Source organism: Cryptotermes secundus, unplaced genomic scaffold, assembly GCF_002891405.2.
Source record: "Cryptotermes secundus unplaced genomic scaffold, Csec_1.0 scaffold614, whole genome shotgun sequence".
NCBI lineage: Eukaryota > Metazoa > Arthropoda > Insecta > Blattodea > Kalotermitidae > Cryptotermes > Cryptotermes secundus.
Window position 1 is genome coordinate 1956819 of NW_019728501.1, and position 12254 is coordinate 1969072.

The following is a 12254-nucleotide window of genomic DNA, read 5'->3' on the forward strand; positions in this document are numbered from 1 at the left end:
TAATAATAATAATTCAATTCAATTCATGTTTATTTACGTGCAATAACTCAACAGCACAGTGGCCAATTACAAAGTTAGCACGAGTATATAAGGTACAGAAAATAATTAAAACAAATACAAATATGACAAATAATTCTGCGAACATAAATCTAAAGAAGACTGAAATATTTATGAAATATTACGAATGTTGCTAATACTGTTAGTAACTGAATACCAAGATAAGACACCTGGGAGTGATAGCATAAAATTTTGAGGGACGAACGCTAAAAGTAGAGAAGTCTCGAACATGGCAAGTAGGAACACGAAGACTTAATAATAATAATAACATTTTTATAACTGCAGAAAATGGACAGATCCTCCAACAGACAATAAATAGGGTTATGAATGAGCTCCATTCATTGTTTTATGTACATGTAAATAGTCTTCTAATAAACAATGAGAAAACAATAGCAATGTCATTCCATGCTAGGCAATAAAGAGATGTAGTGAAACCTCAAACCAAATTTGGCAATATGGGTATTGCCTATAAAACAGAAACAAGCACCTTAGGCATACACATTAGTGAGTACAAGAAATGGAATGCACATGCAAGGCCACTAAGCTCCAAACTCAGTAAATTTCGTTATATGATTAAATCTCTCAAGGATGTAACAAGCCCAAGTTATAAGAAGTATTTATTTTGTATATATTCCTGGTTATTTGAGGAATGGTTTAGTTTTCTGGGTTGGTAACTAAAAAATTACAATTATTTTCAAATTACAGAAATGGGTTATATGAATAATCAGTGGTGTGAGGAGATATACATCATATAGGCAAGTGTTAATGATTTAAATGTATTTCCAGTACCTTACATGTACATACTCGTATAAAGAAACTCGAACAAAATGTCGCAATTCATAATCATAATACATGCCAGTAGTTGAACGTCAGCGTTCAGTTCTGTACAACAAATGCCCTTCATAAAGGCATAGTAAATGTGAAATCAAATTATACAATAAATTACCAAATAAAATAGGGAAATGGAGAAAATGAGGCAATTTAGAAGAGTGATGTGATTCTACCTAGTACAGCACATGTACATTTTACTCTGTAAATGAATATATTTTAAGTTAAATTAGCAGAATATGATATTTAATTTGTTTTATTTTTATGAATTGTACCTGTATTGCGTGTTATCATGAAGGAACTTAGCTGGAATCCTTATGTTACTTTTAGATGTGTATGTGTATATTAGATGTATCCTATGTTTGACTTCTAAAAAGGATGAACAGAATTGAATTGAATTGAACTGAAACAGGAAGTGGCCCAAATAAGATATTTATATCCATCAGGGTAGATTTATGAATAATGGCGCTTTCTTAAAACCTGTGAACTTACATTGTTTACATTTATTTCAGTGTAAGATATGGAAGGACATGCAAATCAAGCGTTTGATGTGCAATATGAAGACAGTTTGCAACTAAACGTGAGCATTAACTCTTTTGTTAACTTATTGTTGCAGGCAAGAGTACTTTCTAGAACCCAAGCTGTCATCTATGAAATCTTCCTACTATGTTCACTCCCTCGACCTATTTAATGGAATTCACTGAAGTAAAATATGTCATAGCACAATTTCTTTTGCAAGCTAATGCATGATGTTCCTATCAAACCTTCCCCCCAAAACTATAAAAGCTGAAAGAATACAATTTCTGGCATCAGGAAGAGAAACTCAAGAATTTATGTAACAATTTTTACTGTTTAGTACACTTCATCGTGCAACCCAGTGGTGGTACAAAGACTGTCAAGTACAGTATTGTCACGTGTTGGTTATGTCACGCGACAAATAACTTCATGTGGGTCTTGGATTTAGTGAATCGTTATTGGACACTCACTCTTACACACCTTACAATTATTACCACTTGCAGTATCTCAACTACTGCCTCTACTTCAGTGCGACATCTCAACTGTCTTTGGTCATGGCTGGATCCCAACTTCTCTGGTGGCGGCTATCCCAAGATTGTCTCGTTCTCACTACTCTGTGTCATCTCTGGCTCTGCTTATATAGGGGTTATGCAGACTGGATACCAGACACCATTTCTCACGGTTCCGTTACTGCTGTTCAACAATCCATTGTTATAGGAATGCTTCTTATAGAATACACCGGTAATGTGTTTCGTCTCATCCGTTGTTACTCAACAACAATTCGTTGCTATGATTTGTCGCTGTAGGAACTCCACAATTTCCACGTATCCGTTGTCATGGAAGTGTCCGTTCTGATTGTAGCGGTTGTCGCGGTGATGGGTGTAAGGTAATGCGTCATAGAATATAATAAATTTCTGTCCATGTTTTATCAGACATAACTGGAATGGCTGTGTCAGTCACATCATGGATAATGGGTTATAATGCTGGAAACTCAGAAACACGAGTGTCACACACTTTGCCCTTTATGTATCCCATGAAAATAAATTCAATGCAGTGAAATCTGGCAAACATGGTTGTAAAGAGGTTGGTCAATTATGCCCAGTCCAACGATCCAGGAAGGTGCCACTGAGGGATTCTTGAAATTGGAAACTCCATTGATATGGAGATGGTGTTTGTCAGAAAATCCACTGCTTTGGGTTATATGAATTGTTCCAGACTATAAAGATACATATTACCTGTTATTTTAGTCTTCAACAAAGAAAGAATCCAGTAATCTTATCCTTCATTAAGCCACACCAAACATTCATCTCATGGCTGTACTGGTAAAAAGGTAAAGTTATCTCTGTAACAGGCCATGGAGGCCCATAGGGTTGTGAGATGTTGAGAGTCCCACATGTTCTCTACACGATCGTCTCACAGATGGTGGTAAGGTTGTCAGTCTTACATGTCGGTCTCCATTTACCCCCCAGGAAGATTCCTGGTACTCATTTCTGTTAGAGATGAGTTGACCCCAGGGCTACAAGGCGGCTGGAAGGATTAGGTCAACTGAAAAAATCCACCTCATTGCGACTTGAACCCGTGACCGTCTGGCGTGTTGCATAGTTAATGGCTATACTGGACCAGCTCTTTATAGATGTGAGAATTTCCAGAGCTCCATATGTTATGCAGAATAACTTTTCGTGACTGGTGAAATGCAGCCTTATCAGAAAACAAAATGACTGAAAGGAAGCCAGGATCTGTGAAGATCCAATGCAGCATGTAAATACTGAAGTTTCTCAACGTGGCTTATTGTCCAACTTCAGCTATTGGACGATCTATGCATTGTATGCAGACAGGTGCAGAACTCTGTGTAGTGTCATACATGGAACCTGCAAGTCCCTGTGCACTTGACTGATGCATTCAAGCTTCCTGGAATACACAGGAGATATGTTTGACCTTCTTGTCATAAACAGTCATGCACATCTCCAGATTTGCTGTATACATTCCATACCCTCTCCAGTAGCGAAGAACATAATTTTTACTTACCACACATCAATCTGTGCTCACTGCTGGGTAGATTCCATTTTATTCTTAAAAACTGCAAAATTGCACACCAGAAAAGCGGATACTTCAAAGATATGTAATGAAACTCTTTGAGTTTTTCTCCATAATGTCACGAATTGTACTCATTCAGCCATCATAATTTTCCAGCACTGATGTTCTGAAATGGGGGAGTTTGACAGGAACATCCTGTATCACTTTAAAGTCAATCCACAAGAAAATGCCTGTGGCACTAGTGTTGCTGTTCTGTTTATTTTATAAAATTGTTACTTATTGTAATGTGTTTCACTGTAATAGGAAATACATATTGATGGTTACAATAACTTCTTTTCCTGAGAATAAGAAATATTTATGAAATAATGTGTACAGTTTCAACTCCATAGCAATAGTGAAATGTTATCTGGAGGGTATAAAAGAGGCATGTAAGAGACAATTTGGAGGACATGTCATTTTAGGTGGATATTTATATTGTTTTGATTTTTAAGGAAGAAGTTTCTAGATTGATATTATTTAGAAATTACTCTTTTAGGGATTCATATATAATCATACTCATATGTACAGCAGACAATGGTAGTTGACATGCAGATAGTTTTCACTTTTTACAGACTTGTATTATTGGCATATTCAATTTATATATATTTCAATATATAACAAACTCTGATGTCCACACACGTAATACCAGATTTAATCATGACCTACATCTTCCGGTGGTAAACTTAACGATATTTCAGAAAGGTGGATGGTATTCTGGTATCAAACTTTATAACCACCTCCCTCCAGAGCTTAAACAATTATCTTATGACATTCCTGGATTTAAAGTGGCGTTAAAGAAGTTTCTTATCACCAGTTCTTTTTATACTGTTGAAGAATACTACTGCTGGAATAAAGATTGATACCTCATGTATATTTAATAAACACTGCTGCCTATTGCTAGGATGCAACGGAATATGGAATAAAATACTCAGGAAAAAGGTGCTATCACTGCTGTAATATAGGTGTATCATATATTAAGAAAATAGATTTTATATTACTATATTAAGATTCTTGATGGTCTTTTAATCATGTATGTAATTTTAAATGTTATTTTGATATATGAATATATTGTTGTACAGTAGTTTTGTTGTATTGAGTATTTAAATTTTGACGATGATGACTGTCTGATTATGTATGTATATTATATGTTATATTGTATTATTGACTTGTTCTATATCTGAGGCAGATGCCTCTATGGATTTTTTGGAACTATAAATAAATGACAAATTTGTTAAGGACCTGCATGACATGGGGATGGTGAGAAATGACCATGGATGCATATGTGAATCTGTCAATCTAATGTATTAATAGAGGCGAATATGATCAGAGGGCTTTAGAATATCAATTTTCACATGGTCTATTTAAGTTCTACATATTTGAATGAAAAAGCTGTTAGCAGGGTATCTGAAGATTACACTGAAGTAAGCTCATTTCACTCTGACTTAATAGTTTAATTGAAAATAACTCTTTAACTTACTTAATACAGTTGATCTTTTTATGCCTACATACTAATATATTTCTTCTACTTGTCATATAAAATACATAAGTTGTAGTGAAAGGAAATTAGGTTATTAGTTCTTCCCAGAACTTTATGTTTAAGACTGTGGTCTTCTGATTTGTGACACCATGTAATTCTGTAGTTGGGTACAAGCGTTTCAGAGGAACATGATGCCCCTGTTTTCAGGATTGCAGTCTATAGGTTCAGGAATAGACTTGGTTATATAGGTAAATTACAAGGAAGATGTTCATGGAATCCAAGGAGAGGTTAACCCCTCTTCTTAGAACCTGGTCCAAGCCAGTTAGAAGAAATAGGCACAGAATAGCCCTAGTAAGGGACAACCCTGAAGATCGATGCATCATGTTCCTCGAAAATGTCCGAACTTCCCACAGAACTACTTAGGAACCATCCCAGAACATCACAATCTTAAGAATCACTACCAAAAAATTTGAAAAATGGTGTAACTCCTCCTTTATTAACCATATGGTAATATCATCCTAGAGTACAGTACATCACAATCTTATTAATCACTACCAAGAAAATTTGAAAACTTATGTGACTTTTCCTTATTAACCATATGGTGATATAATCCTAGAGTACAGTGTTCACAACCTAATGGGAGAACTAAAATCAGAGGCATCAAGGACCTTGTTTGTACTGTGAAAATTCATCTAACAAATGTGTTCCTTTCGTTCTAATAATGATAAGTGCCAAGAAGGTTGAGCCTGAGGATCAGAAGGTCTTATTGCTGGTTAATATAGGGTTAGAGTGGAAAAAGTTTGAGACCTGTTCCTCTAGCGTGTTGTTAACTTGTTCTTTGCTGTTTCTAAAACACTGTACTTAAAGCACATGTATTTTCAGGTTTCCACTCAACAAGAATTATCCAACTTAGAATCTGTCCCAAGTGGTCACAATATAAAAACAAACGAGAATAAAGCAGATGGATCTGTAAATCAAGAGCTGTATCAAAAGAAAACCATTTCTAATGAGCCAAATTTTTACCATAAGGTAAGCTTTGAAAACCATTATATGTGAAGTACCTAATAATGCTGACAGTGCTTGCTACTTTTCAATTCAGAACCTTTTGTCTTCCCTTGTTCAATCTAAAACCAAAATACATGCAAATGTATTTTAAAACTATGATTTTAACTGTTATTTTGTGTGAGAGAAGTACCATAGATTGAAACTGGAAGTTGTGGCTACATGGTCAGCACACTTGCATCATGTTCATGAGGCACAGATTTTGATTGTCAGTCCAGATCCTGGCTATCCCAACTGAAGGTTTCTATGGTTTTCCTAATTTCGCCGACAAGTTGAGGTCGCTTGGTCGGTATAGCTCACTTGTGGGCTAAAATCACGGAGTTTCTTTTAGCCCTTCCATGCAAATGTTATGATAATACTATACCTCAAATATGTTTTCATTATTTTTGCTTGTTCCTTGGCAGATATTTTACAGCTATTCTTTCATTGGACACTGTATAACTTTGTCAATTGAAAAAGTGTTGTTAAATGAATGAAATTTATTAAACACACAAGCACATGTACACACACACACACACACACACACACACAGAGAAAACTGTTACCATAATTATTTGTACCAGGTACCAATTATGCTATTAAATGGTCCTATGTCTTAAATATTTTAACTTTTTTTGTAGGAGGTGTCAGAATCTGCATCCTCAGAGTTACTGAATAAAGGAAATAATCCTGATGAACGTCAGATAGAAATAAGTGAGGACCGACTTGCAAATACTACTCATCTTAGAAGAGCTGCTCCATTAAGACTTGGGATATCCAGCGATGAAGCAGGATGCAGTCAACAAACGTCATTTACGGTAGACCAAACATTTTTATTCATCCTATATATATAGTAAATTGCTGTGTCATAGCTCAGGCAGTTAGTCACTAGCTTCCCACCCTGGCTGCCTGGGTTTGAGCTGAAGTCAATTCATGTGGGATTTGTGGTGGACAAAAGTGACACTGGAGCAGATTTTCTCTGAGTACTTTGGTTTCTCCTGCCAATTGTCATTCCATTGACTGCCCCATACTCATCATCTATCATCTGGGACTGGTAAAATAGGCCTGTTAGTGGCCGACATACCAAGTGAACTCATTCTCACCCCACTCCAAGAAACTAACTAAAAAATCTATATACACCAAATAATTTTAGCCATGAACAGGGCCAGTTTATCCAATGCATGAAGTGGGTAGCTGGCCAGACCCCCTGATTTTATGGTCGCACAAGTGTCAGTGAAATGTGGTTAAATTTTCCCAAGATTTTTTCTGAATATTTCAAAATTATATTTCCAGGCATTTTCAGTTTATGTCACAGCAACTTTCCAATACTACCATCAGCAGCAGTTGTATTGGTAGTGTCAGATGTCTAAGGACCCTCAAAGGCTGAATAATGCTTACTTCAGAAAATCTGTAGCTACAGGCAACAATGTGTCCATCTATTCAAATGACAGCATAATCCTTTATAGCTGACGTTACATACATCCCTGGCAGAAGGAGAATATTCTTGTTGGAAATGAGGCTGTAGGAAGTCCAGACTACACAGTGTTATATTCAAGTAGTGAGATTGTTCTGTTTCAAAATTAAACTCTATTAAGTCAGAATTTGGTTACATAATGCATCAAAATTATCTCAATTCTTAATCATTGAAGCCAATTGAAAATTAAAATTCAGAGCTGGTGAACTTCAATAATATCATGGATGGTTTTATGAAAATAAAACCAAAAAGGAGTTCCATCCAATTTATACTATTAAAATGACTGTTTCTTTTTATGTACAAAATCCCTAAAGTCTTCAAAAGTTAGTTCAGCTTGTGAGTTTGATTCACTTACCTGGGCAGTAAGCACATAAAATTTCTTCTTCTTCTTCTTCTTCATCCCCTTCTCCTTCTCCTCCTCCTCCTCCTTGTCCTCCTTCGTTGGTATGTTTGGCATGTCATACTTCTGGTATGGATGTGTAAAATGTTAAGTATTGCATTTTGAAACATTATTTTAAACCTAGATAAATTTAAATTGTGTTTTAATCTATTTATATCCTTTTCACTTTTGTTAATATAAGTACGTAAAAAGTAAAGAAAAAAGTAAATATATCCCTGTAACAGGCCCTGGAGGCCCATAGGGTTGTGAGACATTCAGGGTCCCACATTATCTAGACAATCAGCTCAAAGATGGCTGGCCTTACGCGCCAGCCCCTCTTTACTCCCCAGGAAAATTATTTAATTAATTCCTGGTACTCATTTCTGTTAGAGGCTGAGTCGACCCCAGGGTCATAGTGCGGCTGGAAGGATTAGATCAATTAAAAAAAATCCAATGGCCTCATAAGGACTTGAACCCGCGACATTCTGGCTTGTAGCATAGTGCCCCAACCAACTACGCTACTGTGTGCCCCCCAAAATGTGGAACACTTCATGATTTTGCATGTCATCCTTGCGCAGGTGCCATGCTAATCTTCTCTGTATCATTCCAATATAAGTACGTATCAGCATAAAATCATAAGGTCTTTTCATTTAAGGCAAAAAGAGAGGAGGGTCCCAAGATTATGGTTTCCCCAAGGCACACTAGTGCCTTAGAGTGGCTCTGTGCATGAACACCTAATAGCTTCACCATGCTTATGTGTCTGTATGAATGAAATATATCCTTTCTGGACTGGCATGTGAAGGAATTTGATGTTTAGTATTCTTGTGAGAATTTCATAAGTCAATTAATTTCAGTCCAAATTGGCCAGCAGTAACTACCACTTCATATCAAGATCTAAAACACATTTTATATATACCTTATTTAAAAAATATATATATATTTGAGTACACTGAAAAATAACTTTGGATAAATTGATATATTATGAACATTTTTTTGAGAGTCAAATATTGATAAAAGCTTTCAGGACATGTATCTGTGAAATGCATTTGTTTGTGTTATGTACATGCATTTTGTCAACCTTGTTACATGTAATGTTGTTTAAGTTCATGGCTATTATTCTTTACTTGCCAAACTTTTATGAAATACAATTTCTATGTTCCTTACTACAATATAATTTTATCTTTTATATTTTCCTCCTCAGCATAATGAAATTCCTTCAACAGAACCTGATGAGCCAGTAGGAAGTATGTCTCATAACAAAGGCAGAGGATTCTGGAATCGACATTTCTCAGCCTATAGTACTGCTGCACAAAGAGCCTTATATTGGATGCTACATCTTTGTACACTTGTTTATGTCATATCTGCAGTTGCATTCTGGAAATTTCAACGTAAGAACTTTGAATCACACATACGGAAATTTAAATTCTGAAGAGTCCTGAATGTTTATGTATTGATTAATTTAACAGTGTTTCATCAACTTCATAGATGATTGTAATTTGGGAAGAACATGGAAGAAAGCAAGTATGACCTACTTACTATCTCAGAGTCTGTGTGTAGAGTTTGAGGAAAACATCAGAAAAGCGTTGTGTCTTGATGGCTATTTCCTGAGCTAAGATTCAAATGTAGATCTCCTGAATATGAAACAGAAGTGCCATTCATTTACTTACTTACTTACTCACTCATGGAGCTGAGCCCTTCTGGAGGAGCCGCAAATTTTGCAGCTACTCAAGAATTTCCCAGCATTTTATGGAACCCAAAGGTTCATTACCATGTTCACAAGAGCCCTCCACTGGTTCCTATCCTGAGCCAAATCTATCCAATCCATACCATCCCATTCCATCCCATCCCATGGCTTATGCTTCTTTGGTTCATAATAACCTAGACTCTCTTTGGCAGAATTTTTAAATTCTCTCTAATAGTTTCCCAAGCTTTGTTAACCTCCACCTCAGTTTCCAAGTTTTCCAAAGCCGCAAACCTATTTGAAACATCAACACAATACTGCTCTTTACCCTCTACATCATTTAATTTCTTGAGACTGAACCTCTCCATATGCACTCTGTGTGTTGTTTGCTCACTGCCAGTCTTTCCTTAACCTTTGCCACCTCCAGGTAGTAGTCAGTATCACAATCTGCTGCCCTGAATGATCGGACATCAAGTAACCTGCTCTATACAAATTTTGAACATTCCAGGTGCCAAATCTCATATCCATTTTCATTAGCTTAGGTCGTTTATCCAAGGAATCTGTCCAGGTCCGAGGCTTTGTGTTCATTTTCGTAACATAATAATTTTTTCGGTGAGGAATTGTTAGCCCCATGCCCAACCCCCAAGCTGAAGGGCCACCCCTTGTTGGCTGTCTGCGACTGCTTATTCAATATATTTGCAGCTTTCCTCCAAAACTGGAGGGCATCTCCTCCATAGTGCCATTCATTTACTTACATTAAAACCAGTGTTGTATATATAAGCATGACTGTGCACACATAAACGCACACAAACACAGAGAGGATAATTCAAAGTAAAATAATTGTTTTGCTGTAAAGTGTTTGTACTGCTGTACAGCTTGAGTGACTCAGCTTTCTCTATCTGTATTCCACAAATCACAAAATGCTAAGCTCCAATAAATTATGGAAAGCAACACCAACCATAACAAATACAACAATCAATAAAAAAGTTGTTTAAAGAATAAAGCATTCATAAACATGTATTGACTGTAAAATGAATTTTTGCATAAATAATTTCTAAATCTACTTCACTTGCCTGCCAACAATATTGTTTTTTAAGTGGTATGATTCTACTGGTTATATTTTTGAAGAGTCCAAAGAGTAAAACATCTGTTTTACCCTCATATATGCTTTGTATGGTTTGGCTTATATACTACCACTGCTGTAGCCATGACTGTTACTTTCATATTCCTGTATTATATTGGACTCAGATTTTCACTCTCCTTTTCTTTCTGTACGTGCACGTGCATGTGATGAATATGTAGTGACAGTTTCATTAGCTAGAATGTTTGGCATCAAATGGCAAGAAAGGTCTAATCGAGGTGCTAGCCAAGCAGTTGCTGTAGTGACTGAAAGAATCCACCAAAAAGACAATCTTGATCAGGATAGTCAATGGCTCATGTTTCTTAATGCCCCATAAAAACTTTATTTTAACTACATATAATATGCAATAATTATATCTCTTGTACTCCAAGGGCAAGATTCCACTGCCAAATACAAAATCTATTAGGTCAAAAAAAGAATATCTTACAGTAACTGAAAAAAATATTAAATAAAATTTTCAATTAATTAAGTATAACAGACTCTGTCTCTTATGTATTTCAAATTTAAAAATTAATTCACAACTTTGTCTATTGTCATTAACTGTATATTCCAAAGACTGAAGGGATCTGTTGTGTTACAGAAGAATGTGATTTGGAGTGGTGTGACGGGCTGGGAATGCTCCTTATCATTGTGGTTCTGGTGTATACTGGACTTGCGTATTATTACATCATTAAGAAGCATTGTAGCAAGACATTATATAAAGTTTTGAAACCAATATGTAGGTGGCTGAGTACCTTAATGGAGCATAGGTAAGAAACCACAAGATGTTTTCCTAGGTTTAGCTCCTTTTCTGGCTTTATTGTGAACTCTTGCTAAATTTGTTCAGCAGTCTCATGCACTTTGTGTGATTTCATGCCATGAGTGCAGGGATGTCTTCTGAATGCTACTGCCTTATCCAGGATTATTTTTGAAACATAAGAATGTTTAAATTAAAAGATAAAATAGTCCAATATAAAAACCGAAATTGTGTTGACTTCTCCAACTGGATTACATTTGTAATGATAAAATATTAATCATAAATCCTTTGCTGTGCGAAACTATGGTCAAATTTAAGTGATAAGTTTGCCAGGAAAGACAGCTTTTTAATGAATTATATTCCAGACAAACATTCAGGATGTATATTGCTCATTAAGTTATTTGAAGACCTTTTCTCTCAAGTTCATTCATTCATCAGTAATCTGTCAGATGACAGGTCCACAGTCTCTTCCAAAACAGTTCCTCCACTTAATGCAATCTCGAGCTTTCTCCTTCAAATAAAAATATCCTCTTCTGTCCCCAAAGCCATCCAGCATCTTCTTACGTCTTCTTCCTCATCTTCTGGTAACTTCTATCCCCCCTTCTGATTTGTTTTGTCTCCAGAGAAAATATCTCGCATACATGGTATCTCTGTTTTTGGAAAGAGACTATCCAGGAAAAGTGATAATGTGGTAGTTTTTCCATTTGCTTTCCACATCGCAGTACAACAGCCGTTCAAACCACTCTGGTCACGCCTGTTGCTATACGAACTTGAACCATCTCGAGCATCATTTGCTCTGTGCTTCAAGTCGCTGCTGATGACGCTGCTTCCGGCATCAGTTTTTGGTTTTT

General features: G+C 36.1%; 1 protein-coding gene and 1 non-coding gene across 4 annotated transcripts in view; one reads left to right on the forward strand and one right to left on the reverse strand.

Moving 5' to 3' along the window:
* The window catches only part of LOC111865230 (sodium/nucleoside cotransporter 2), a 49677-nt gene that overhangs the window by 12907 nt on the left and 24516 nt on the right, over nt 1-12254 (forward strand). For all 3 annotated transcript variants that reach the window (XR_004513106.1, XR_004513105.1, XM_023853117.2), the window contains 5 exons: nt 1398-1465; nt 5834-5980; nt 6634-6810; nt 9047-9233; nt 11248-11416. Coding sequence is in view for 1 of the 3 variants with exons in the window: in XM_023853117.2 (XP_023708885.1) it covers nt 1406-1465; nt 5834-5980; nt 6634-6810; nt 9047-9233; nt 11248-11416 (740 nt within the window). In the remaining 2 variants the exon portion in view is untranslated. The remainder of the gene's footprint in view (nt 1-1397; nt 1466-5833; nt 5981-6633; nt 6811-9046; nt 9234-11247; nt 11417-12254) is intronic.
* LOC111865249 lies at nt 8379-8482 on the reverse strand. Its single transcript, XR_002842948.1, has one exon. It is a non-coding gene; the product is annotated as a U6 spliceosomal RNA (small nuclear RNA).